Source organism: Sceloporus occidentalis, unplaced genomic scaffold (assembly GCF_023333645.1).
Source record: "Sceloporus occidentalis isolate IW3139 unplaced genomic scaffold, rSceOcc1.0.p SCAF_26, whole genome shotgun sequence".
Taxonomy (NCBI): domain Eukaryota; kingdom Metazoa; phylum Chordata; class Lepidosauria; order Squamata; family Phrynosomatidae; genus Sceloporus; species Sceloporus occidentalis.
In genome coordinates, this window is record NW_028317006.1 from 650521 (window position 1) to 673542 (window position 23022).

A 23022-nucleotide genomic window follows, 5' to 3' on the forward strand; every position below is an offset into this window, starting at 1 on the left:
ACTCATTGGAAATTGAAAAAAAAACAAAACAAAAAAAAAAAACAAACCCTGAGGTTTTGGCCTCAGAAAATATTTGGTCCTTAAACCCAGAGATGGATAAATGGTGGTAAAATGCAAATGTGTTTATGACAGTTTTGATGCGACTTCGAAGAAATCTCACTGATTAAACAATGCATTATACAGGGCCAGCAAAGCTCTTCCTGTAGCAGTGGCTCTCCGGGGATCATAATAATGTATAACGAACTCCAGAAGTTAAAAACCACGCATTTTCCACAAACAAGCCTATCAGCTCTCTCCTTAGCGAATAGATCCTTTGAGGAGAAGTGTGCCTGCTGATTAGGCCATTCTCTTGGTTGCTATGGTGATACGACATTAATCAAGTATTGCAGTAGAATTACTTGGTATACATAACTTTTTTTTGTGGCTTCATTTAAAGGGAAATTCCATATTTTTTTGCTAGTAACACAAAAATTAATTTTCAAAATAATGGCATTGTCACAGGACAGTCTGATTTGGGTCCGTTAACTATTGTTCTTGTTTATTTTTTTAATAATAATACAAATTGTTTTTGCATTAATTGAATTTTAGGGATTTCTTATTATTATTGGAACGATGTTGTCTACTGGTGCCCTTGCGTCACATCTTTCTCTTGAATACTTTGTTTTGGGCCAGTTATTATTGGACATGGCTATACCTGTCAACAATTGATACACGTAAAAATAACTTGGATAATAATTTAGAGGTTTACTTGTATCATTTAATAACTGACAGAGCAGAGGCACACGAAATATCACATGGCCACCTACAATGGCTACCTACAGGCCCATAGTTATTTTTCTAGTACTATCAAGCCCAAGCAAATTCAGCCATACAAATATAGCCACCAAGAGGCATACCTGGGAGCATTGGCAGATTAGTGGTCCTTGTCATGCCAATTTGTGTAGTGCATACATGAATTTGCTACCTGGTAGAGATGTTATGGCCAATCTCGGCATGAGAGGGGTTAATTTGATTGTACAGGCATGTGTTGCCAAAAGGTTTTACAACATGATTTCCTCTTTTGATGCTGGGACTCTGGCCCTCTGCAAGGTGTGAAATGTTACAGATGAGTTGCCTCTAATCTATGTAATCCACCATATGCCTGGATCCTCTCATAGATAGTGGGTTCTTTTGATATGCTAAGTGATCATTAGCCGTCAGAAGGCCATTTCTTCCTCAAGATGCATTAATAATAACTAGGCTTGTGCATTCGCATTCGGGCGAACATGAAAACGATCGTCTTCGTCTACTAATCTAGCCTACCTTATCTCCGCAGCATCGCAGGGGTTGACGGAAGCGGAAATCCGTAGGTTCGCCGTTAGGGGTTACATCATTATAATTAAGTGTGGGTGCTATTAAGGGGGGGGGGTTATCACTATTTGAGGTCTAGGGCATACAGGATTTTAACCCATTTACCACCAGAACCAAATCATGTGCTCGCTTGGAGTAGGGTGTCCCCGTGACAGTCCTTTATGATTAGAAATGCTGGTAGAAGTGGACAGGATTGGCATAAGGAAAAGCTTCAGGATTTAGAGGTAAGCAGGCAATGCAATAAAGTGTCAGAAAAAGTAAGCAGGGTGCTGGGTTGTATAGCGAGAGGCGTTAGTAGCAGGAAGAGGTTGGTGGTTCTGACACTTTACAGATCTCCGGCCAGATCTCACCTAGAGTCAGGGCCGGCCCGACCATGGAGCCAAGTGGGGCAACCGCTCCAGGCGGCACTTTTGAAGGGGCGGCACTTTGCCGCCCCAAGCCCTTTTTTTAAAAAAAAAAAAGCGAAAGAGAGAAAGGGGCGCCGAGTGGTTTTCGCTTACCAAGCTGTCAGTACCCGCTCGGCGCCCCTCTCTCCTCTGCGGTGAGTCTCCCTGTTCGGTCTCGGTGCCGGCTTGTAATGCTGAGTGCCGGAAGATTTCCGGCGCTCAGCATTACAAGCCGGCACCGAGACCGAACAGGGAGACTCGACGCAGGACTGCTGAAAGGTAAGTACAAGGGGGGGGACGAAGGGAGAGGAAGGGTAGATAATGGGGGGGGGCGGCAGGGACGGAGGGAGAGGAAGGGTAGATAAGGGGGGGGCGGCATTTTAAAATTCGCCCCAGGCGGCATTTTGCCTTGGGCCGGCCCTGCCTAGAGTATTGTGTACCGTTCTGGAGACCCCATCTCCAGAAGAATATTGACACATTGTGAGTTCAGAGGAGGCCTACAAAAATGGTAAGTGGTTTTCAGGATATCATGATAAACTATGGATCTCAATATATACAGCTTGGAGTGAAAAAGGAACAAGGGGAGCTATGGTAGCTCTGGACCAAGTCATGGATCCCTTACTGTTAATGCTTAACCTCCAACACTTTTCTGATTGTTTCAAAGGAGGAGAAATGCTAGAACAAGAGATCTAAAACTAATCTAAAACTAGAAGATCAGAGGCTTAGATGTTATGTAAGGAAGTTTTAATTTACTGAAAGGGTGGTAGATAAACTGAACAGCCTCCCAGCAGAAGTGGGAATTTAAACACACATGGGATAGACATAAAGCTATCCAGAATCTAAGACAACATTAAGGACTGATTAAGGGTCCTTACATCAGGAAAATTGGGCAGACATAATGGGCCGAATGATTCTTATGCGCCGTCAAATTGTATGTTTCTAGCTTTAAGAGGCCAAGGAACACACTTTTGCACCTATGGTTGGCGTCATCCTGCTGTTCAAATTCTGGAAGATGCTGCTGATATTGTGGAGCAACCTTCATCAAGTTCTGATTTAAATAAAAATAGATTTTCAAGGAAAAAAACACACAAGCATAGTTTTAAAAATATTTATTCTCATACTCCAGACACATTTGCAGATACAAATCATTTGGATACATCTAAAAAAATAACAGAACAATTTCCAAACCTTGCATACAACTCAAATACTGATTTACAAAGAAGGTCATCTAAAATCATTACCGTTTCATAAACACATTTTACATCTACAGGACAATGACACGTCTAGGCCATTCCCTGGAATTCTGGCAAATAAATAAATACAAAATATATCTTTTTTTTTTTTCTTTTCTTTTTTTTTTAAGTGAAGTTTGTAAGAAATATTGCTTACGTACAAAACACACAAAAAAAACAGTACTTTGACGCCTAATTCCGAAAAAGGACCAGCTATTTCGGCGACTGGTAACTAACAAAATAGTAGTAAGAGTTTAGAACCCTCGCATTACCGTCTGATCTTCACTGACCGCCAAGCCGTCTGACCGTCTACCTTATCATGAAAGCTCGGTTGGGCAGATTGTGTGTCCGTGTCGATGTCTTCTAAGACTATTCCAGAGACTTGAAGAGATGATTTCAATGATTGTGTATTATAAAATAGAGTGGAAACCATCCCATAGTGCAAAACATAAGATAACAGATTATTAAATGGCCTTTACACCCTATGTATGTGGAGTGACTTAACGGAGGAGCAGACGTTTTGTCTCAGATGAATCAAGAAAGAACAAGAAATGAGGAGTGCACGCGTATATTAACCCTTTGCGAGTGGCTCTGGAAATCGGCAAGGCATTGTGCTGAGCACCGCACTGGCTCTGCTAGGGTTAAATATGCAGTATTCGTATATCATGTATGCATTTCGCCTCTGCGTGGTGCAACAAAGACTGAAGCTGATGCAGAACCTCTTGGGCAGCTTTGTCATGTATGCCATGTTAAATTTGAGATTGACTTTAGAAACTAAACGCATATTGATAGCCCTGCTTACCAACAGCTACAGCTGGTGCTTTCCCAATTCCTGCCATATATTGTTTCTAGATCATTTTTACTTCTGCGTAAAAAGGGTTCTTGGGTATTTATGTTCACGTATACATGTTGTGGATAGGGGAGGGCTAGTGTGTGCTTGGTTTTATCTGATGTCATGCCTTTGTCACATTATTAGACCAAGTGCATTGTAGAATGACAGGGGGTAGACAAATGGTTGAGGAAGCCCCTTTCCTCTTTGGCTAAAGCTGGTGTGTTGTCTAGCTTCCAAGATCCTAATAATCACTTAAGATCAGCTCATTTTCACAAGGTGTCGGTGCAAACCGTTGCAAGGCACACCTTGGGATGTATTACCCTCTTTGGAACTCTTTTAAGCACTTAAATGGCTGGCCGATTTTGTGCTGACTTTTAAATGTTATTCTGATAACGCATCATATTCACTGACGAAGAACACCATAGGCACCATATATACACATAAACATCTACTAAACATTTTGCTAAGCCTGTTTGACTCAAACAGATTCCAAAGATGATCTCAGAATCACCAACTTCAGTGTAGTACATCGAACCATTAATTGCATGATTAGTTATCTCGTGCCGGCGAATGAAAGCAAGCAAAGAGCTTTCTCGTGAAGTACAGGTTTAGTGGGCTGTAGTCTTTGTGCTAAAAACAAGAAATATTGTTCCCTTCGCCTTCGACATAACCGCTCATGTACGATGCCAGCACTGTTGAGCACAAGGGATTGCCTGCTGCAGTCTTTAGAGCAAAGGTACAGCCGGTGCGGAGATTGCTGGGGTGATAGCGTGTCCCGTCTCATTAGAACACAGTTTACAGTCTTCTCCGTCCCGCCAGTAATATTACAGCCAGACCACTTATCTTCATAATCTCATTTTGTTTTCCACAGGAAAAGGGACTGCCTGAAAGATCTTTACGGCTTCATCATCCGTAATCATCTTGATCCAGAGCGGTCGGAATCGACCCTTATATCCAACAAAGGCCATTTTATCTGAAAAAGAGTCAAATGAACAGTTAATCATAGCTACGCATGTTTAAGGCAATTGATAAGAATCACGCTTATGGGACAGAAACTGCATACAAAGTGCTATGCAGCAATGTGTAACTTATAATGGAAAATAGAAATACATTGCAGAGCCTGCAGGGGTTTAAATGAGAGAATAAACAATATTTCCCAGCTTCTTGATCCAGGGAGAAATCTGATTGTCTTCAGTGGCAAAAAAAAAAGAATAGCTTAATTAGGTGTTTTTTTGTTGTTCCCTTCTTCTGGATCAAAAAAAAGGAAGGATAGGTAGAAGGATTGAACTTGATGGACTTATGTCTTTTTTTTTTCAACCCAAATATCTATGTTACTATGTAAAAACAAACGTCTTTTCCTCAAGTTTATTGGCAAATATTTACATCAGATTTATTCTTTTTTTAGTCTTTGTGGTCAGTCACAGAAATTAAAAAAAAACTACCGAGTTACATAGATGTTTATATTGCAGCAAACAAAATAAAACCATGTAGATGTTGTAGGCATCTGATACTGGAACATCCAAAATATACTATACAGCAGGGGTGGGCAATTAATTTTCCCATGGGGCCACATGAGAAATTGGAATGGTTTTAGAGGGCCAGACCTCTACAAACTACAAACTCCGAAGCCTTGTCCATTTTGTTAACTTATGTGCTGTTTAATAAAGTTATTCAAGCCTACGTCATTGGTAGAGGTGCTTGAATAAGTAAGGCCTGAATAACTATTAGCACAGCACAGAAGTGAACAAAATGAACAAGGCTTCGGAGTGCATACCGTATTTTTCGCTCTATAAGACGCACCTGCTGATAAGACGCACCTAGATTTTAGAGGAGAAAAAAAAGGAAAAAATATTTTGAGCTAAAAAATGGGCTAAAATATTTATTACAATAACTGAATAAGCTATGAACACAGTAAGACACACACAGACACAGTAAGACACACACAGACACAGTGAGACACACACAGACACAGTAAGACACACACAGACACAGTAAGACACACACAGACACAGTGAGACACACACAGACACAGTAAGATACACACAGACACAGTGAGACACACACAGACACAGTAAGACACACACAGACACAGTAAGACACACACAGACACAGTGAGACACACACAGACACAGTAAGACACACACAGACACAGTAAGACACACACAGACACAGTGAGACACACACAGACACAGTAAGACACACACAGACACAGTAAGACACACACAGACACAGTGAGACACACACAGACACAGTAAGACACACACAGACACAGTAAGACACACACAGACACAGTGAGACACACACAGACACAGTAAGACACACACAGACACAGTGAGACACACACAGACACAGTAAGATACACACACACAGTAAGACACACACACACAAACACAGTAAGACACACACAGACACAGTGAGACACACACAGACACAGTAAGATACACACACACACAGTAAGACACACACACACAAACACAGTAAGACACACACACACAGTAAGACCTCCCTCCCTAACCCCCCTTCTCAGTATCTCCCCTCTAACTCCCTAACCCCCCCTTCTCAGTATCTCCCCCCCCCGCCCCGGTCACTTACCTTAAACTCCTGTGTTGGAAGCGTGAGGCGTTTGTCTCGGGTGCCGGCGCTTCACTGCTGATCGCCGGCGTCTGACGTCATATGCCGGCGCCCAGCGTAAAGCGCCGGCACCCGAGACAAACGCTTCCAACACAGGAGTTTAAGGTAAGTGACCGGGGCGGGGGGGGACACCGGACTCATTGGTGAGTCACCAGGACACTCTTTGCGGGCCGGTCCGAGCTATTCAGCGGGCCGGATGTGGCCCGCGGGCCGTGCTTTGCCCAGGTCTGCTATACAGCAATAAAGGCCACTTTATAATCTAAAAAAAAACATGTTTATTCTACAAAAATAAGTCCCAATTCTATGTCAACATATTATATTGAACATTAAGGGTCTTCTCGATGAGCCCCTGAAATGTACTTAAGGTCTTCAGCTTTAGGTATTTTGATCAATGTCCTTTTGTTGGTTTTGTCTATAATGATGCCACTATATACCAAAAAAAAAAGAAAGAAAGAAAAAAAAAATATATAGGTTTCTAACCTTTGAGTTTGAGATCTCTTTGCGCTCCAAGTTTCCCCAGCACCTTGATCCACGGTCCTTTAGAATACAGTCTTCCTTTGGAAACGATAACCACAACTGAGCTGCAATCAAACATACTGTGAGCTTCTTGTTTCTACAGTTTTATTGTAAAATAAGTCAATTTCCTAAAGATGAAACTGAATGCAAAATATTTTATGGATTCCTGATCAAAAGCACAGGCCAATCCAAATACCCAACTTGTTCAAGTAGAACACCAGCCTGCTACTGTTGATAATGGAGAAAGGCAAAGGAGATCAAAACCCTAAACACATTCACATTGAGAACACATGCAATACTCCTAAACAAACGCCATTTTGAACTTAGATGAAAGGCAAATGTACCCTATGCTGCATAACACTGTGATGAAACAGATATAGTTATACATATCCTTGTATATACTGTACATTTCATTTACGTTAAATACAATTAATTATTATTAGACATACGTACAGACTGACTGAGGAATAAAAAGGGTATATGGTAGGAGATACCCGACAGTAGGAGTGCGGCTGGGAGAGGTAAGAGGTAGGTGGAAAGAGTTAATCTGATGATAGGCGTTCCTGAAGAAGTGGATTTTAAGGGATTTTCTGAAGGACTGGAGACTAGAGGAGAGTTTCATAAACCAGGGCAATGCACTCCGAAGGATAGGGGAGCCCTTAAAACGTCTTGCATGAGAGGTATAAGAGATTAGAGCAGAGGGCAGGACATGGTCATTAGATTTGAGCTATATAGTCCTTTATTGAATGTTGCACTTACTTGTCTTTGATGTTTGTCACGTAATTGTCTAATTGTGCTGGGATTCCTTGGAGTATGGACATTTTGAAGCTAGCATTGTCCACAATCTTGCCCAGTTTGCCATCTATAACCACCACTTGTATTCCATCTTCTGGCACAAAAAACTTTTTACTGTCCACCTGTTAATCAAGATATTCCTTTTTACAAGACTTAACTAAGGAAATAACCTTTAACTGTTCACGCGCTGCATGCAGGACTGCCAATTTGGTAATACTGTACGGAGGGCAGGGGAAGAAGGACACATGAACTTGAAAGACCACCATATGAATCTATTCTGAAGCTGAAAGATTCAATTGAAATGTAAATAGATTTTTGCATTATTAAATGTATTTGTGAAGACTACCTAGAGTATTTTTTATAACTTGTTTCTCAAATAGTATATTTGATTTGGAATTATGAATGTGCTTTTTTTTTTTTTTTTTTTTTTTTTTTTAAAAGAGAAGTAATTCAATGGGGAAGAATAATTATGCAGACCCTGAGACCAGGATGTTAAGGTACCTCTTCTCCATGGAATACAGATAAGGTGTAATTATAATACATAGCTAGTGGTTATTTTAATCTGTAGACACAATGGGAGAGTATATATGTCTGGGATGTGTCCCCCCCCAAAGGGTAGCTATGGCCTTACCTCAATGTATGCAAAGTCATCCTTCAGGTGGTAGTATCTGGTGTTGTACGCTTCCACTTTTATCTCCAGAAAGTGGTCTTTTGACTTCTGTAATGAAAAAAAAACCGCCTGTTATCACAGGACCAGCAGTGTTTGATTTATAAACACCCTATATCATAGTTTTAAACTGCAACGTCTTGAATGGAGTTTTATACGCAACTTCGTTATATTTCAATCCCGTCTATTTTAATAAGCATGTTTAAGAAAGTATTTTACTGGAATACAACGCTGTGAAGAACATGACAGCATGGGTTTAATGATATCCCATATAGGAAATCTCCACTGATTCACGGACTCCTGAGGAAACCATGCCTTGAAAGCTTGATATTAATTTTGTACAAAAGGTCATTCAATCCATCTCTTGAGTCAGACAAGATATATAGGTTTATTACCAAGAGGTTATTATTCAGCTTCTTTGGAAGGGGTAGATCCACAACGGGAGTCTGGGCATATCTGGGGTAAGCGGTGGCTTGGCAGTCACTAACACCGGAGCCCTTTGGTATCTGAGCTTTGATTTTTATCCTCTCGCAACCTTTAACAGAGCAGAAAGAAAACGTCTCCTTTTCATTGTGGCCTTTCAGAGTCAGGAACAGCAGCCTGAAACAAAAATTCCAGTGTAAAGAGAGGTGAGCGCCAGAGAAAGCACGCAGGTTTTATTACACAATGATCTATAAATAATACTATCAGCAAAAGAATGGATTATACGCAACAGAACCGTGCTTACGGCTAAGTGAACTGGATATTATGTTTCTTTTGCTCCCCGGTAAGTGCACAGGAATTTTTGAAATATGGAAAAAGATTTATATTCAGGGTTATTAAGTTATATGAATAAGATGGACGGGACTGTCTGACATGTATTATTAATAACGGAAAAAGAATCAGGTTTTTGAACATAAGTTCTTAATCAGGTAAGGGAATGCAGTAAGGTTCTAAAGTTTATTCATTCCAGTTGTGCATTGATCCACTAGCTATGAGTTTATCAACTTTGTTCCAGCAGTGGAATGCCCAGTTGGTTCACACGCAAGTGAGCCGCTAGATGTAAACAGATTGAAGAGATCATCCAATCTCCCCAAATTGATGTTTCTGAATTGGGAGAACAGGCCATCTACACACACTTGTGGTTGTTCTGCCTGCATGTATAACCAAAAACACCCAGCTACTCTACTATCCCCGTTTCCAAACATGCATCCCAAAAGGTGCGTCGATGGCATGTTTTTGGAAAAGTTCCAGGTTCTCAATCTCCAGGATTCCTGGTCACCGTTCCTCCTGAAGTATATGGCCAATCAACAGAACAGTTTTGCTTTGATCACTTCTGCATATATACTCTCATATTTCAATGCAATTTTTACATTATTATTGCGGCTAAGAAAGGTTAGACATATATTTCCTTACTGGAAAGCACTGTTTAGTTACTCAATATAAAGGACACAGAGGGAGGTTCAGGTAGAAGTCTTTCTTAGTCATGCATCACAAGACCATGAAGACCACATACCCAGAATCTTCATCCCAGTAATAATAGCCTCTGTTGGGGTAGGTCTGTTGCACTTTGTCCATTTGGAAGGTTCGTACAAAGGTTCCCGTCTTGTATGTTTGTTTTGTCAGACGATTATGGATGTCTGAGAGGATGGAAAAAGTGGTCCCTCTAGGATAACAAAATCCGATTTGAATCCAGTCGTTTCTAAAATAGGAGAATCATGTGTTACCACAAGTAAAAAGAACTTGACATCAAATTTCCTAAAGATTCCAAAAGCCAAGAAAAATATTTCATTTTAAGATGGCTGTTATTTTCCTGGCTTGAAACACATTGCAAGAAATTTTAGCAAAACATTTCAATTAACCCAAGGAAATCACTTTATAGTGCCGGGAATACAAATAATAACACCATAAAGAGCATTTCAGGTTAAATGCATTATCTCTTGAGCTTTAGCTTGTGAGTTGTGTCCTAAATTGCAATAAACACTAACCTCAACGGCGGTTTATGGACTGCTGGCAAAGAATACTAAGAATGATGCAAGCATTCTCAGGAGAGTGATACATTTGTTAAATCGTAAAAAACGAGAGTGCGTGAGGAAAACAATTTGCTACTAAAAGGTTATTGTTTAACCACTACCACCTGCTGGAATCACAGATGAAAGGGTATCTACCCACGGCCAGAGTCAGTGACAGGGCATGCATCAACTGCCTGAGACATAGAGGCAAGGCACCCACCAACTGCCAGAATCTTTGGCTAGGCTTAAGACATTATCAGCAGGCTGCGAGAAGGTTCTGGCCACAAGGGACCCGAGATCTGTTGCTTTCATAGAAACAGAATTTAATGGTAGATGAGGACCACTCCAACTAGTGTGCCCATTTTTCCTGATAGTGTGTACTGTGCAATATTGTGAGAAAGCAATTCGAGAGATCTGTGATGGTGTAGAAGGGGCTCAGAAGAAGAGATGTATGTGTGGGGTTATAACAAGGAAAATATCACTGCATTCACTGCAGTGTCATCGGTATCTTAATAAAGCACAATGGCAGAACACAGACAGCAGGGTACAAATGGATCAACCACCATAAGCCATTTTAAGCTTACTTGCCAGTTCCACCATAAATTGCTAAACCATATTGGTTTAGTAAATAGATTACCTCTGGAAATTGATAAGCCAAACTGTGAGTTCCTCAGGGGCGGTCTTATCCCAGTGCACAGTGTAGCCCTTTTGCAGTGTGACCACAGGCTGGTACTGTTGGTAATGGTTACTTTTACCCAACGCGCCCTCTAAATGCAGAGGATGATCTGGGTATTCATCCTTAATAATCTTCATTCTCAAGTCAGCTGGTCTTCGAGCTTGGATATAAATCTAAAAGAAACCAGATGTTTTAAATGTAACATAACGATGACTCAAACTGGACAGTGTTGTGTGTGCGTTAATCCCTCAATGAGGGTTATTATGATGTTACACCAAAAACTTCCAAAATCCTTTTGTTTATGTTCCAAAAAGCATTTGGATCAACTTATTTATAGTTTCCTCTTGATTTATATTTGCACACTTCATGTTATGACATTAATCTATGAAAAAGTAACATTTTACTAATAAGTAGAATTTTGATCAGAGCTATTTTCCTTGCAGAAGCTTAAGATTTAAATTAAATCATAGACAAATGACATATCCTTATGCACCAATTCATCTATTATTTTCTATTGCATTATTTTATGTTGTATTGTATTATTGCATTGTAGCAAATAACACCTGGTGTAATATTTTTTAGAAAAATTACCATAAATCATACCACTACCTTACTTGGACATATAAGTCATTTTTAGTCACTGCCAGCTTAACCCCGTCAGTAATGATTGAGCTGGGTGCTGTTGACCATCATTATTGGAAAGGGTGCCTAATTCTCCTTGGCACACAGCAGATGCCAGAAATGGGGTGACAAAAGATGGCGTTTGGGGACTGCTGTTTTATGAAGGGGTGAGATGCATTGGGATACCCTTTCATTTATTTTATTTTATTTTGCTTTAACAGGGATCCGTGACACCGCTGTATCACCCTGCTGCATTGATATGACCTATATCTCAAAAACACTATCCTTTTTTTTTTAAAACTATCAATATAGATCAAAACGAGTTAAAAATCAATATTATCACAGTTATGCCTAGGTAGGTTGTTGATTTTCTTTAATAATTTTCTTTGTGACTCACAGTTAGGTTGGATTTAACATGGGACGTATGAGTACTCTGGACAGGGAGCGGGTGGCTGTGGTTCAATGATGTTGTGAACCCAAAGAGTGTATTTTAGATCTCAATTACTGCAATACCTAAAATACACATTCTTGTATAAAGATACAAGCGTTACAGCTTGATTTTTTTTTTTAAATAATTACCTGGGCATACTTTCCATTGCAAACAGCCCCCTTCCAGTCAGGAACGTCAAGGCACTCAGGATGTCTCAACAACCAGTTATCTTCCTTCACCAAAAACGCTCCGGGATATTCTGACACCGAACCATCAACATCATGGAAAACTGTAGTCTTGTCTCCATCTAAGTTCATTTGATTAAACCAGGGTCCTGGTTCTCCAAAGAAAACTCTTGAATAAATCTGCCATAAAGTGAATTATGAAAACATTAGAATGCCTTTTAAAGTGCAAGTTAAGAATTACGCACTTTTAAGAATAGAATTTCTAACTTTTGCAACAGCACTTAAAAGCAAATTACAATGTGTAACAACTCTGGTACTTAAAATGGTTTATTGGCTATATTACTTAATCCCAATTCCTGTCTACTTCACAAAATCATTATGGTTTTCCTTCAAAAGAAGTTGCTTCTGCGTCCTGGGCTCCCCATCTGCCAGGTGTGAAGTCGTGTGAAGCACAGAGCGAAAGGGACTCAAATGATATAAAATGCTATAATATCACATTACGCTACTCTCAAAAGATCTAATTCCACCTCACTGACACAAATTTTAAGAGAAGGAAACGAGAAGATATGTAGCGTACCAATGAATTTGATTAACTGCCAGAAATGCATCACCGTGTTTGGTTAAATTATAAAATTCAACCGAAAAAAAGATGTTACGTTCCTATAATTATACGCTAATCCCTTTTACTGAAAAAAAGAAAAGAAACTGGAACTGACCAGCATAAACTATCTAAATCTGACCGTAGTTACTGTGGGTCTTCAGCTTTCTGGCAGATGCCCGTGACATGTGATTACTAATCAGAGGCACTACTTGTCCTGCATCATTCTCTCCTGGCCAGCAGATCTGGCTGCGAAATCGGACTGTCACTTAATTACTTCTCATTTATTTGGCATTATACGGAAACAAAGCTGACCGAGCTCTCCCCATGTGAGCTATTTCTTCAGATGAAACAAGATCTCCGGATGAGTTATTAATAAATCCTACATTTTAATCACACAGATTGGCAGAAAGCAGTCTTTATACAGGTGGTGTAATTGACCCAAGGAGTGACAGAGTAGAGAACACAAAATTTGTATATTTCGGGGCATAGCTGTGTATTTTTTGTTATTGACCTGGTGGTCAAGAGTAGCAAAAATAACACTTGATTGTCCTAGGGCCACCTCATGAAACTGTCCTGTAGGAAGCCTGCTCAGCTCATGAGTAAAAATATCATAAAAAGGTCTGAATGTATCACAAAGAAACATAGGAACAAACCAGTGATGTGATACAATAGAGCCTATGAAATTTTCAGGCAGGTGAGAGTCACATAAAAACAATGTGGCCTTCCATTTGGACAACCATTATTTATAGGATGAAAGTTAGATTGTTAGAATACACGTACTTCCTGATTGTCAGCATTTTGGGTATTAATAAACACCAAGAGAACTTACAGGCACATCTTGAAATACGATGCTGGTCAGATTATTGTTTGGACAGCTCTGCCAGGAGTTATTCAGACGGAACCCAATTGCGCTGGTGTGACGACCCTCCAACGAGACAAATTTGCGAAAGGTGCAGTTTTCAATATTGATCGGTCCATCATAGATCTGAACGCCACGAATAGGAAAGTTTCTAAATAATAATAATAAAAAAAACACGCTATTATTTACTGGCCTTATTTGTGCTGTACCTATAAAAATACACAGAAAAGGCCGAGAACTTACTGGCCTCTCGGAAGGGTCCTTCCACTGTGGTCAAAGCCTCCAGGACCCCATACAGGGTTATCCATAGATTCTGTCCCAACATTATTACTCTCACCAACAAATATACTGTTTTTGATTTCTTGCTTAGACCCATCGTCATCAGGAAACGTTCCTCCGCTGGAAAATAATCATGTATTTCATTTAAAGTGCCACAGCAAGCTAAAAGCTTAAAGTATAATTTCACAATATGATAGTTACCTAGCCAGAGTTAGACCAATCCCATTATCCGAAAATCTGCAAGGAAAAAATACATAAATATAAGAAGTGTGCTAATAATGTCTACTACAAACAAGCCACCGCGATTACAATTATTATTACAGTTTAACATAAATGCAAATAGTTCCTTACCCGAGCATTAAATATTATTATTTTTTTGCTAAATTGCCAGTGTTTCATATTTTTTGTGTCATCAGTTGACATTGGAATATACAAATGCATTTGATTAATGTGAAGGAGAAGTACACCTACAGATTGTAAACTTTATATTGAAGATAAAACTAAATAAACTATTAAAACAATAATAAAATAAGATTTTATAAAATGAATGTGTTTTGGTGACTTTTGGCCTATTCTCTGTTCTCTTCTTTATTAAAAATACCGTCTGGCCAGTGATTATACAGGGAGATTATCTGATATGCTCTTACAATAAACACAGAGCTTCAGATCACAGACTGTACAAATTCTGGACTTACTGGCAGTCATCCAGCCAAACGTCTCCTCCACGCAACCAGGCTCCATGGTCTTGATTCTTGTAGGCAATAAAATGGTGGATTATTGCAGGCACTCTGGGCTTAAAAGGATCTGCGTCTTTATGCGGGCCATACCTGTCATTCGGAAATGCGAAAGCCAGACATAAAAAAGAGAAGGTAGCATCTGAGATCTGCTTAGCCATATGTACAAGACATTTACTTTTTTATTGCTACCTAAAAAAACCAGACGTAATCTTGCATTAAAGTATGACTTTCAGTCTTTTATTTGCTACTGCTACATTCAAACACATTTCACATCAGAAAGGCTCCAAAAAACTAAATAAAATAAAGACAAATAGAAGCAGACAGATGAAAACTCTAAAAGAAGACATAGTTCAGGTGTGTGAACAAAGAGGCTCGTTTTTTTCTTTTCTTAAGGTATGAGACATATGAAAAGCAAACAGACATAGCATGTATAAGGATAAATTCTAGTATAATGCAATGTCATAAAAGTCCCTATTGGTGTAACGGTCAGTGTCCCAATACTTAGTATATACATTGCAGGGTTTTCAGAAGTTTCTTCACCAACTGAGTTTGCAATCTTAACGGAGATGTAACCTTGTAGCCTATCTCCATTTATCCACAGATTAGTAAATCGCTACATTTACAAATGTGACACCTGGTATTGTAAATGCATATTTTAAATGTTATAACGCTAGCCTATGATTACCTTGCTCCAACCAGGGTGAGGATTGGTCTCTTGTCTTTATCATTGGCTTCAGTAGTTTTAACTCCATTATCGATGATCATTCCAGCCTGGGCACACAAACACACATTCATCGTTTTACCAAAAGGCTGACACACACACCTAAAAGATCTTTATGATTTGTCACTTATGACTGTGTACTCAATACCTAATCCAGTTCCCTGGTGAGTGGCCTGAGTGCTTTGGAGAACACACGCATGCTATAAGGCACTATATATATTGAATTTTGGGATGATTTGGAGTCCATCGTTGGTGTGCACAGACCACTCACCAGCAGCTCACTTTTTATGCACTACATGCAGAATGTTAAATCTATTAGTCCCCAGTATGTAGTCCATCTTAATTCCCTTAATAATGACTTTCTCTTCAAAAAAAGCTTTATGAAACTTACACAGATAGAACAACCGGCCTACCTTCACCCAAAAAATATCTCGACTTGTGATTTACTTAGTAGTGACCGACACTAACCCTGTAGTTGGAATGAGCGCGGTTATTCTCAAATTTTCCAAGAGGCGTGTGCTCAGAACGCCCAGGAGGATACAACCCTTCAGATGGTCCCGTTGGCACATGATGGAAGATGAACCAAAATCCAGTTTCCTACCAAGAAAAAGCAAACGTAGCACTTAGCCAGAGAAGTTTCCTCTGCTTCATACACATTTCAACCCAACACATTCTCTTATTCGAAGACTTAGATTAGAACCTCTCTCTCCGTTCCTCTTCTTGTAATGATGATATGTGTTACTTTTGCGTCCTCCAGTCACATATTCCTACTTGTCGTTAGGATATTAAAAAATTGACCAAGGTCCTTGTGATGTCTGATACTGAAAGTGCTTTGAAGCTGGGATCTATACAACATGTATATACATTTTAACAGTGATTGAACTTAAAAAAAATGAATAGGACTGTGCAACTAATTTTTGCATTGGTTTGTTCATGTTACTGCAGATGCTTGGGAAGGCCTAAAAGTTACCAAATGTTCTATGGGGTTTTCCTTCTTCCAGCACAACTCCTGAAGATTATACTGTGTAAAAAAAATCACGTTGCACCTTTTAAGGCCTCTATGCTAGTAACAGGCCAATAAAGAGCATTATACCTTCCACTGAGAATTCCTGGCAGTGAATGCTTGACATTATTAATACAGAAAATCTACACTTCTTAAACATTTTAGGACTTTACAGGGCTTTATGTGTCCTTAAAGGCCAAAGAAAAGAATATCCATGGCCAAGGTATCAAGGTAAGAATCTGGAAGGTAAATGGAGCATCTAATTGTTTAACATGCCTCGTAAAATTACTCTCAGTAGAACCATGCACACGATCTATCATTTTGTAGAATATATAAATGGTTCCAGATGGGTTCAGTAACTCATGGCAGCAGGATATACTCTGCACAGCCTATAACCGTATACCCTTTATTTTTACACAGCTGGAATTAGCCGGACCTGTCCCTTTTCCCTGAACCATGCTGTGATGATTTACTTACTTCTGATCCTGCAGCTGAGCAGTTGATGAGGTTGTTGTTGGGGTTTGCCATCCAGAAGGTAGACACAGCACTACAGAAAAAAACGTGATCATATAACACATTTTGCCTTCTATTTATTTCCATTATATATAAGTGTACAGCTGGAGCGGGTCACTTAAGCTCACTGGTCTCCACTGTTAAAACAAAAGAAAAGGTGCTTTTCCACCTGCAACGTTTCCAGTTGATGGCCAAAGTCTGCCCAGAAATTAACCTTCATGATAAATGTTGCCATTTTATATTTTCATATAGAATGATTGTTTCATTCCTGGAGTCATGTGACAATAAAGAAGGGACTGCTCAGTGGCAAATTCTGGCCTTTTACAACTAGGCCTAGGACAACAGGTCTGTAGAGAGATGGGCCTTGAAGACAAGTGGGGTACTGCGTCATGTCTATAGCAATACCCACACCAAATTATACCACTGGCACTGATTGGATGGTGTTACCATAAGAACTTAAACAATTTACTAAAGAATGAAAGGCTAGATATAATTTTCTTAAAGCACTTAATTAAAGATTATCTTTGCAGAACAAAACCGGTTTAGCTGCTCTTCCCCACATTTATATGTCTGGAAGTAGGGGATTAGGTGAGGTATTATGCCTATCCACCTAAATGGCTCATCAGTCCATATATTCAGTTATGGTATTCATTCAGTAATATATGTCTGTGTAATATTCACATCAGATTCTCTGCTACTTACTTGCAGTCTTGCCTAGGCTTGGCAACATATCCTGGATAAGCGCCTTCAGTGATAGTTTTACACATTCTACTATCTCTGTCTGAAGGCAGCAAAGTCCCGGACTTGATAAGAAGTCCCAAACAATGGTCAAAAGTGTTGCGCTCTTCCGGACCATCTTCGGTGAAGAAACAATGGCCAAGGGTGTCATAACCCACAACATCCTTTACCTGATTGTGAAGATGCATATTATTAACTACAGTAACAGATGTAGTATCCATGTAACATCATATTCCCTTGTCACTTATTTTAGGCCTATTCTGTTGCTGGGACATTTTACTCATCTTCATTTTCCAGCTCCTTCATTACCAGTTTACTAATGCCACACTTTAACCTTGTTTTTTTAAGAAACAATGATATATTTGTATGTTAAAACATACATTTAAAAAAAAATCTGACCAGAACGCGGCCACTGATTGTAGGAACCTGATACGATGCCTAGGACATGATTTCTATTTTCGCTCTTACTCTTTATTTGCTTGCAACATCTATCTTTAACAGGTCTTTCTGAAACGTGTGGGTTACAGCGCATGTAAGTATCTGAATACCATATGGCAGTGTACTTTGTCTTGGCCTTTCCATGTTGTATGGTCTATGCATAATAATGGAATCTCCCACCAACAAGCACAGGGGATCTTTATTTTTCTCACCAGCAATCCATTGGATCCATGTACTGTTACACATCGTGAAAAGGCATGGTGGATGGAGATCTCTTTTATGTAGGTGGGAGGAAAATACCCTCCTTTTTCATCCACATCACCAGCTGTGTGGAAGTGTATGGGGTAGTGCCCCATTGTCTGCTGTCCCATGTGCTTGAGTTCCACTCCTTCAATATGAACACCCTTAAAGCCGTGTCCGATCTGGAAGAATTCAATTCCACATATTAGGTGTACATATCCAACTAATGTGTGTCTGAAGCATATATGTGTCATATTGTACTATATTAACAGTGCAAGGCTCTAATCAGCTCTTTACATGGATTTACAAATACAAGTTAAAAAGATTGCAGACATTATACTGTGAGCTTCCAGGTAATACTGCTTGATAGATGTTCTATAGGGACATGGCCTCTAAATTTCAGACTGCTCAATACTCTTTACATTTGATGACTAACCCGGTCCAAGTAACAGAATTTGGCAGATTACAATCTAAACACTTACCTTCACGTGACCACCAAATGTGTCAAAGTCAAAATATCTACACACAGTGCTGTTGTAGCACTGAGGCTCCATTTCACCATAAATCAAAATATTCCTGCTGAGGAGTCCAACTTCACCTCTCATATCTACTCCGTCCATCTCTTCCCCAATATGGAGATACTTAGCTTTCCCTGTCGACAGAAACAAGAGTATGTGTTAATTATAGCTTAAGTTAAACTATTTTATGAAACACCAATACCAGTTGGTGGGTCTACTTGTAGGCATAAGAACCCTAAGGCAAACCAGCTAACCAGGACTATTCCTCAAAGCAGGTAAATCTTAGGTTAGAGGGTGTCAGGATTTAAGGACATTCTAGGATTTTTAACGGCAATGGATGCCTGATATACCCTCCTGGCATGTGGCAGGTGCATAGTTTCTGTGATTCTGATTATACCCATGATCCGGTCAATATGGGTTACTGAAAATAATCCAGGAAATAATTTTGACTTGATGTGAGATAACGACCGACTGATTTCTCGTGACTGATCTCCTTCGCCGCGCTTTGTCAGGATAAAAGCTGATTATTATTCAGAGAAGTAATCAATCACATGTGTATTTTACATGAAGTCATAGCACCCTCATCACTGTTGCGTAATTACATCATGATTCAGACAGACTTCCTAACTTTACTTACTACCGTGTGATAAAACAAATTCATGCAGCCATACAACTGCTCTGTAATCACTGGAAATGTACCAAAAATGTGCAGACAAGGATGTTAGGATTTGTCTAATTTACTGGCTTTGAGATCACATATGGTCCCTGTTTCTGGCTCTCATTCTTGAATTTTATTATAGAATTCCATTGTCTACAGAATTATTAAATTATAAAATATAACAGTCTATATTATAACCTTGAACTTAATCTTGACTATGTCTGGGGAACCCATAAATTCTTAGACGTCCTGCTCAACTTTCAAGTCACTTTCTTTCAAGTCACTTACTTCTAGTTTTATTACCAGAAATTTGTAAAGTACAGATAAGTACCTCATAATAGCTTCAGTTTACCTACTCCTGTCCTTAATTAAAAATTACATTATTTTACTTTAGTTACTTTATATAATTTTACATGCCTCTTGTGCATGTCCCACGCCTTGCACGCCTTCTGCATATTAGGGGCATTTTCTAGGGTCACTGCCAATGTCTTCGTGGTCCAGGCACCCAGGGCGGCTGCCTTTAATCTGGGGTGTTAGGTTATTATATCCTATATGACCCAATGTTTAAAGTAGGCATAATTGTCACTTCAACCCTTTGGATGGGAACGTGTTATGCATTCAACAGCCAGGTCATGCTTCAAATCTCAGACAACCCTAAGGTCCTTCGGCATCTTGAATTTGTTTCAATGGACCCAAAACAGTAAGCCCTGCTTTATATTTTATGCCTTTATTAGCTGCAGATATGGTGGAACAGCAGTATTTACATACATACGGTATTTACATTGGCTTCTTAGACTGGTCTGTCTTCCCTAAAAACAGGCAGTATGACTTTTTTTCAGCAGCCTTTGGGAGACTGCCAGTAAATCTTGACTATACCTTCCAGCATAGATTCTCCGGTGTGTCAAGGTTTAAACGAACATCCACCTTTTCATATTTGCCCATAGAGAAGGATATAATTGTATAAAACTACAATTTACAAATACACTTTTTTTTCTTAATGCTTCGTTGCCAGCAATGGTTTTAACTTCTAGATTCCCAAATGTTCTAAGATTTTCCATCAGGCTCTTAAAAGAATGCAGCTATCTCAAGACATGTGGTCTGAATTTCACATTTAATGTAAATATATATCTATATATATATAAAGAAATCCACACTGAAATTAGCACTGCCTTAAATCAACTTCATTCCCAATAAAAATCACAGGAGGAGGGGGGAGACATGTAGATGACATCTACTGTCTGTTAGTGAAGCTGCACAGAATATGTGACCCACTTGTATGCTTTTAATTTAATCATAATACAAGTCACGGAGAACTGTAATCACCGGCAAGAATGCCAAACATGCATGGAGCATGGTCTATATATAAACTGTTTTTGTCTCCGTCTTGGCTTATCCTACGATGCAAAAGTTATTTTGGAACGTTTAATTGTAAAACTTAAAAATACTCATTTAATGACCTATTTTAAAAAACGGAATGGCTTTAATTTTAAGCCTGAAAAACAGAGCCTATGCAAACATAATGGGATAGCCTAAAAAGAGGTTAGAGAGTAAAGAACTTATTAAACTGAAACAAGCAACTCAAACATCAAACAATAAAATAATAAAAAAAAAAAAATACAGAATGCAAGACTAGGTTTTCCTCGGAATACAAAAAGCAAAGTAAGAGGTGCGTTTTAAGCTTGAACCTTTCTTGGAACAAGATGGAACAGGATGCTAAAATGAGTCCAGGATTTGGCATAGGACACTGGGCTTCAGCATTGCTTAATATAACATATATGAGCATAAAATACATGTGCACTATAAGCTGTCCTAGTCATTGCTAGGAGAAGTACCATATACTTTGTATACAGCAACCTGATGTGTGATGTTCTACAACTCTAGAATTCCTGAGTAGCGCCCAAGATCTTTGGTTGTTCCTGAGCTAAAGTCACTAAGGTGGGCTGAAGGTGTCTTTAAAAAGATATTAGAATGTAACCGGATAGACGACAACTTGGGTTCTGCCAATTGCAAATTACAATAAAGACTCTCTATTATGTTTGTTTTTTTTAACATGTATTCATTTTTTCATTTAATAATTGAATATTTTCAAAATGGTGAGCCCACAGAATACTTTAGATTGAACTCCCACCAATCACCTTTCTGTTGTCTTAGACCAATCAAGTGGACAAGCAAACAGACTGCTTATCATCCTGCCTTGTAGAAAACGATAGAAGGGCTCAGTCTCGATTACCCAGAGGGACCTTGCTAAACTACAATACTCTATAGAGCACCGTATTTAATGTTCAAAGAAAAATATTTCTTTTTCCATGGGACGGATGTACCCTGTAAATACAGCTATACCATTTCAGGTATTCTAAACCTTGCCATTGTATAGAAACACTTACAAGTAGCAGAAATGCATGTCTTAGCAATAGTTTTTATCCTTAAATTACCAGTTCGTTTTAACCTAGCCAGATCAGTTATGCCAATTTTGCATTTCAATGGAAATGGGATGATATTGTTTTCATGCGGGACTGGGATGATAGATAAGACCGATCCTTAAAAAATGCAAAGTAAGATTCAATAAACACCAGTTCCACCAAATCCTTCCTCCTCCACCCTAAGTGTTTATTTAAGATTAAAGCAGTTGAGAGCCCGCTGTTCTCCTAGTGAAGAAATTCTAACGCCATATTATCTTAAGTAATATAAATAAAGACATGATGGGAGGGATGGGTACGGTAATATTTGTGAAGAGTCAGCAAGTGTTTAGCAAGTATGGTGTTTATAGAAATTCAGATGTCTTACTGGAGCCCACAGAGCTGCAAGCGCACCATGTGCCTGAATAAAATAAATAATATCCATAACCACATGGAGAAATGTGTCAAACAATTGAATTAACCAGAAAGCTTTCATTCGTTTTAATTGGTATCTTGTTTGTTCTCCTCCATGTGAAATGAAACCATATTGTCTCACTTCATCCCAGTAAATGGGTTTCAATGTTCAATCTATGTGTTTATAAAGGAATAAAATCCATTGTTGCAAGCTACGCTCCCATAGATCAGTTCCATCTGCCCCTTGTTGCATTTACCATCCAAAAATGTAAACAGTGCTGCTTGATAATTGCAGATATAGAGAACAAAGATATTTTTAAAATGACTTCGTCGACAGATCATAGAAACCACAAGAATATGTGAGTGTAGTGTGAAATAAACACAATTTTCATTAAGTGATAACAGGAAAAAAGTAGACAAATATCTTAGGGTTAGTTGCTTATCTATGGGGACCCCATAAGATCATAGAGGAGAAAGACACCAGGGAGCATCAACAAAGTTGACTGTTAAAGTTGGGTTCCTCCTGAATCTTTAGTCTCTTTTGGGCCCATAAGATCCCAGACAACAACAACAACAAAAAAAGGATGTATGAGAA

At 39.1% G+C, this 23022-nt stretch overlaps 1 protein-coding gene across 1 annotated transcript in view; it reads right to left on the reverse strand.

Moving 5' to 3' along the window:
* Positions 1-4645: 4645 nt before the first annotated feature.
* LOC149299985 (cell migration-inducing and hyaluronan-binding protein-like) overlaps positions 4646-23022 on the reverse strand; it is a 33296-nt gene continuing 14919 nt past the window's right edge. Inside the window, exons 12-29 of the mRNA XM_089485490.1 lie at positions 18924-19093; positions 18414-18623; positions 17728-17933; positions 16990-17059; positions 15978-16106; positions 15474-15559; positions 14747-14878; positions 14253-14288; positions 14016-14171; positions 13743-13923; positions 12277-12492; positions 11038-11249; positions 9905-10090; positions 8805-9009; positions 8374-8460; positions 7707-7864; positions 6912-7012; positions 4646-4773 (exon numbers count right to left, since the gene is read on the reverse strand). Of these exons, the coding sequence (XP_089341616.1) occupies positions 4646-4773; positions 6912-7012; positions 7707-7864; positions 8374-8460; positions 8805-9009; positions 9905-10090; positions 11038-11249; positions 12277-12492; positions 13743-13923; positions 14016-14171; positions 14253-14288; positions 14747-14878; positions 15474-15559; positions 15978-16106; positions 16990-17059; positions 17728-17933; positions 18414-18623; positions 18924-19093 (2669 nt within the window). The remainder of the gene's footprint in view (positions 4774-6911; positions 7013-7706; positions 7865-8373; positions 8461-8804; positions 9010-9904; positions 10091-11037; positions 11250-12276; positions 12493-13742; positions 13924-14015; positions 14172-14252; positions 14289-14746; positions 14879-15473; positions 15560-15977; positions 16107-16989; positions 17060-17727; positions 17934-18413; positions 18624-18923; positions 19094-23022) is intronic.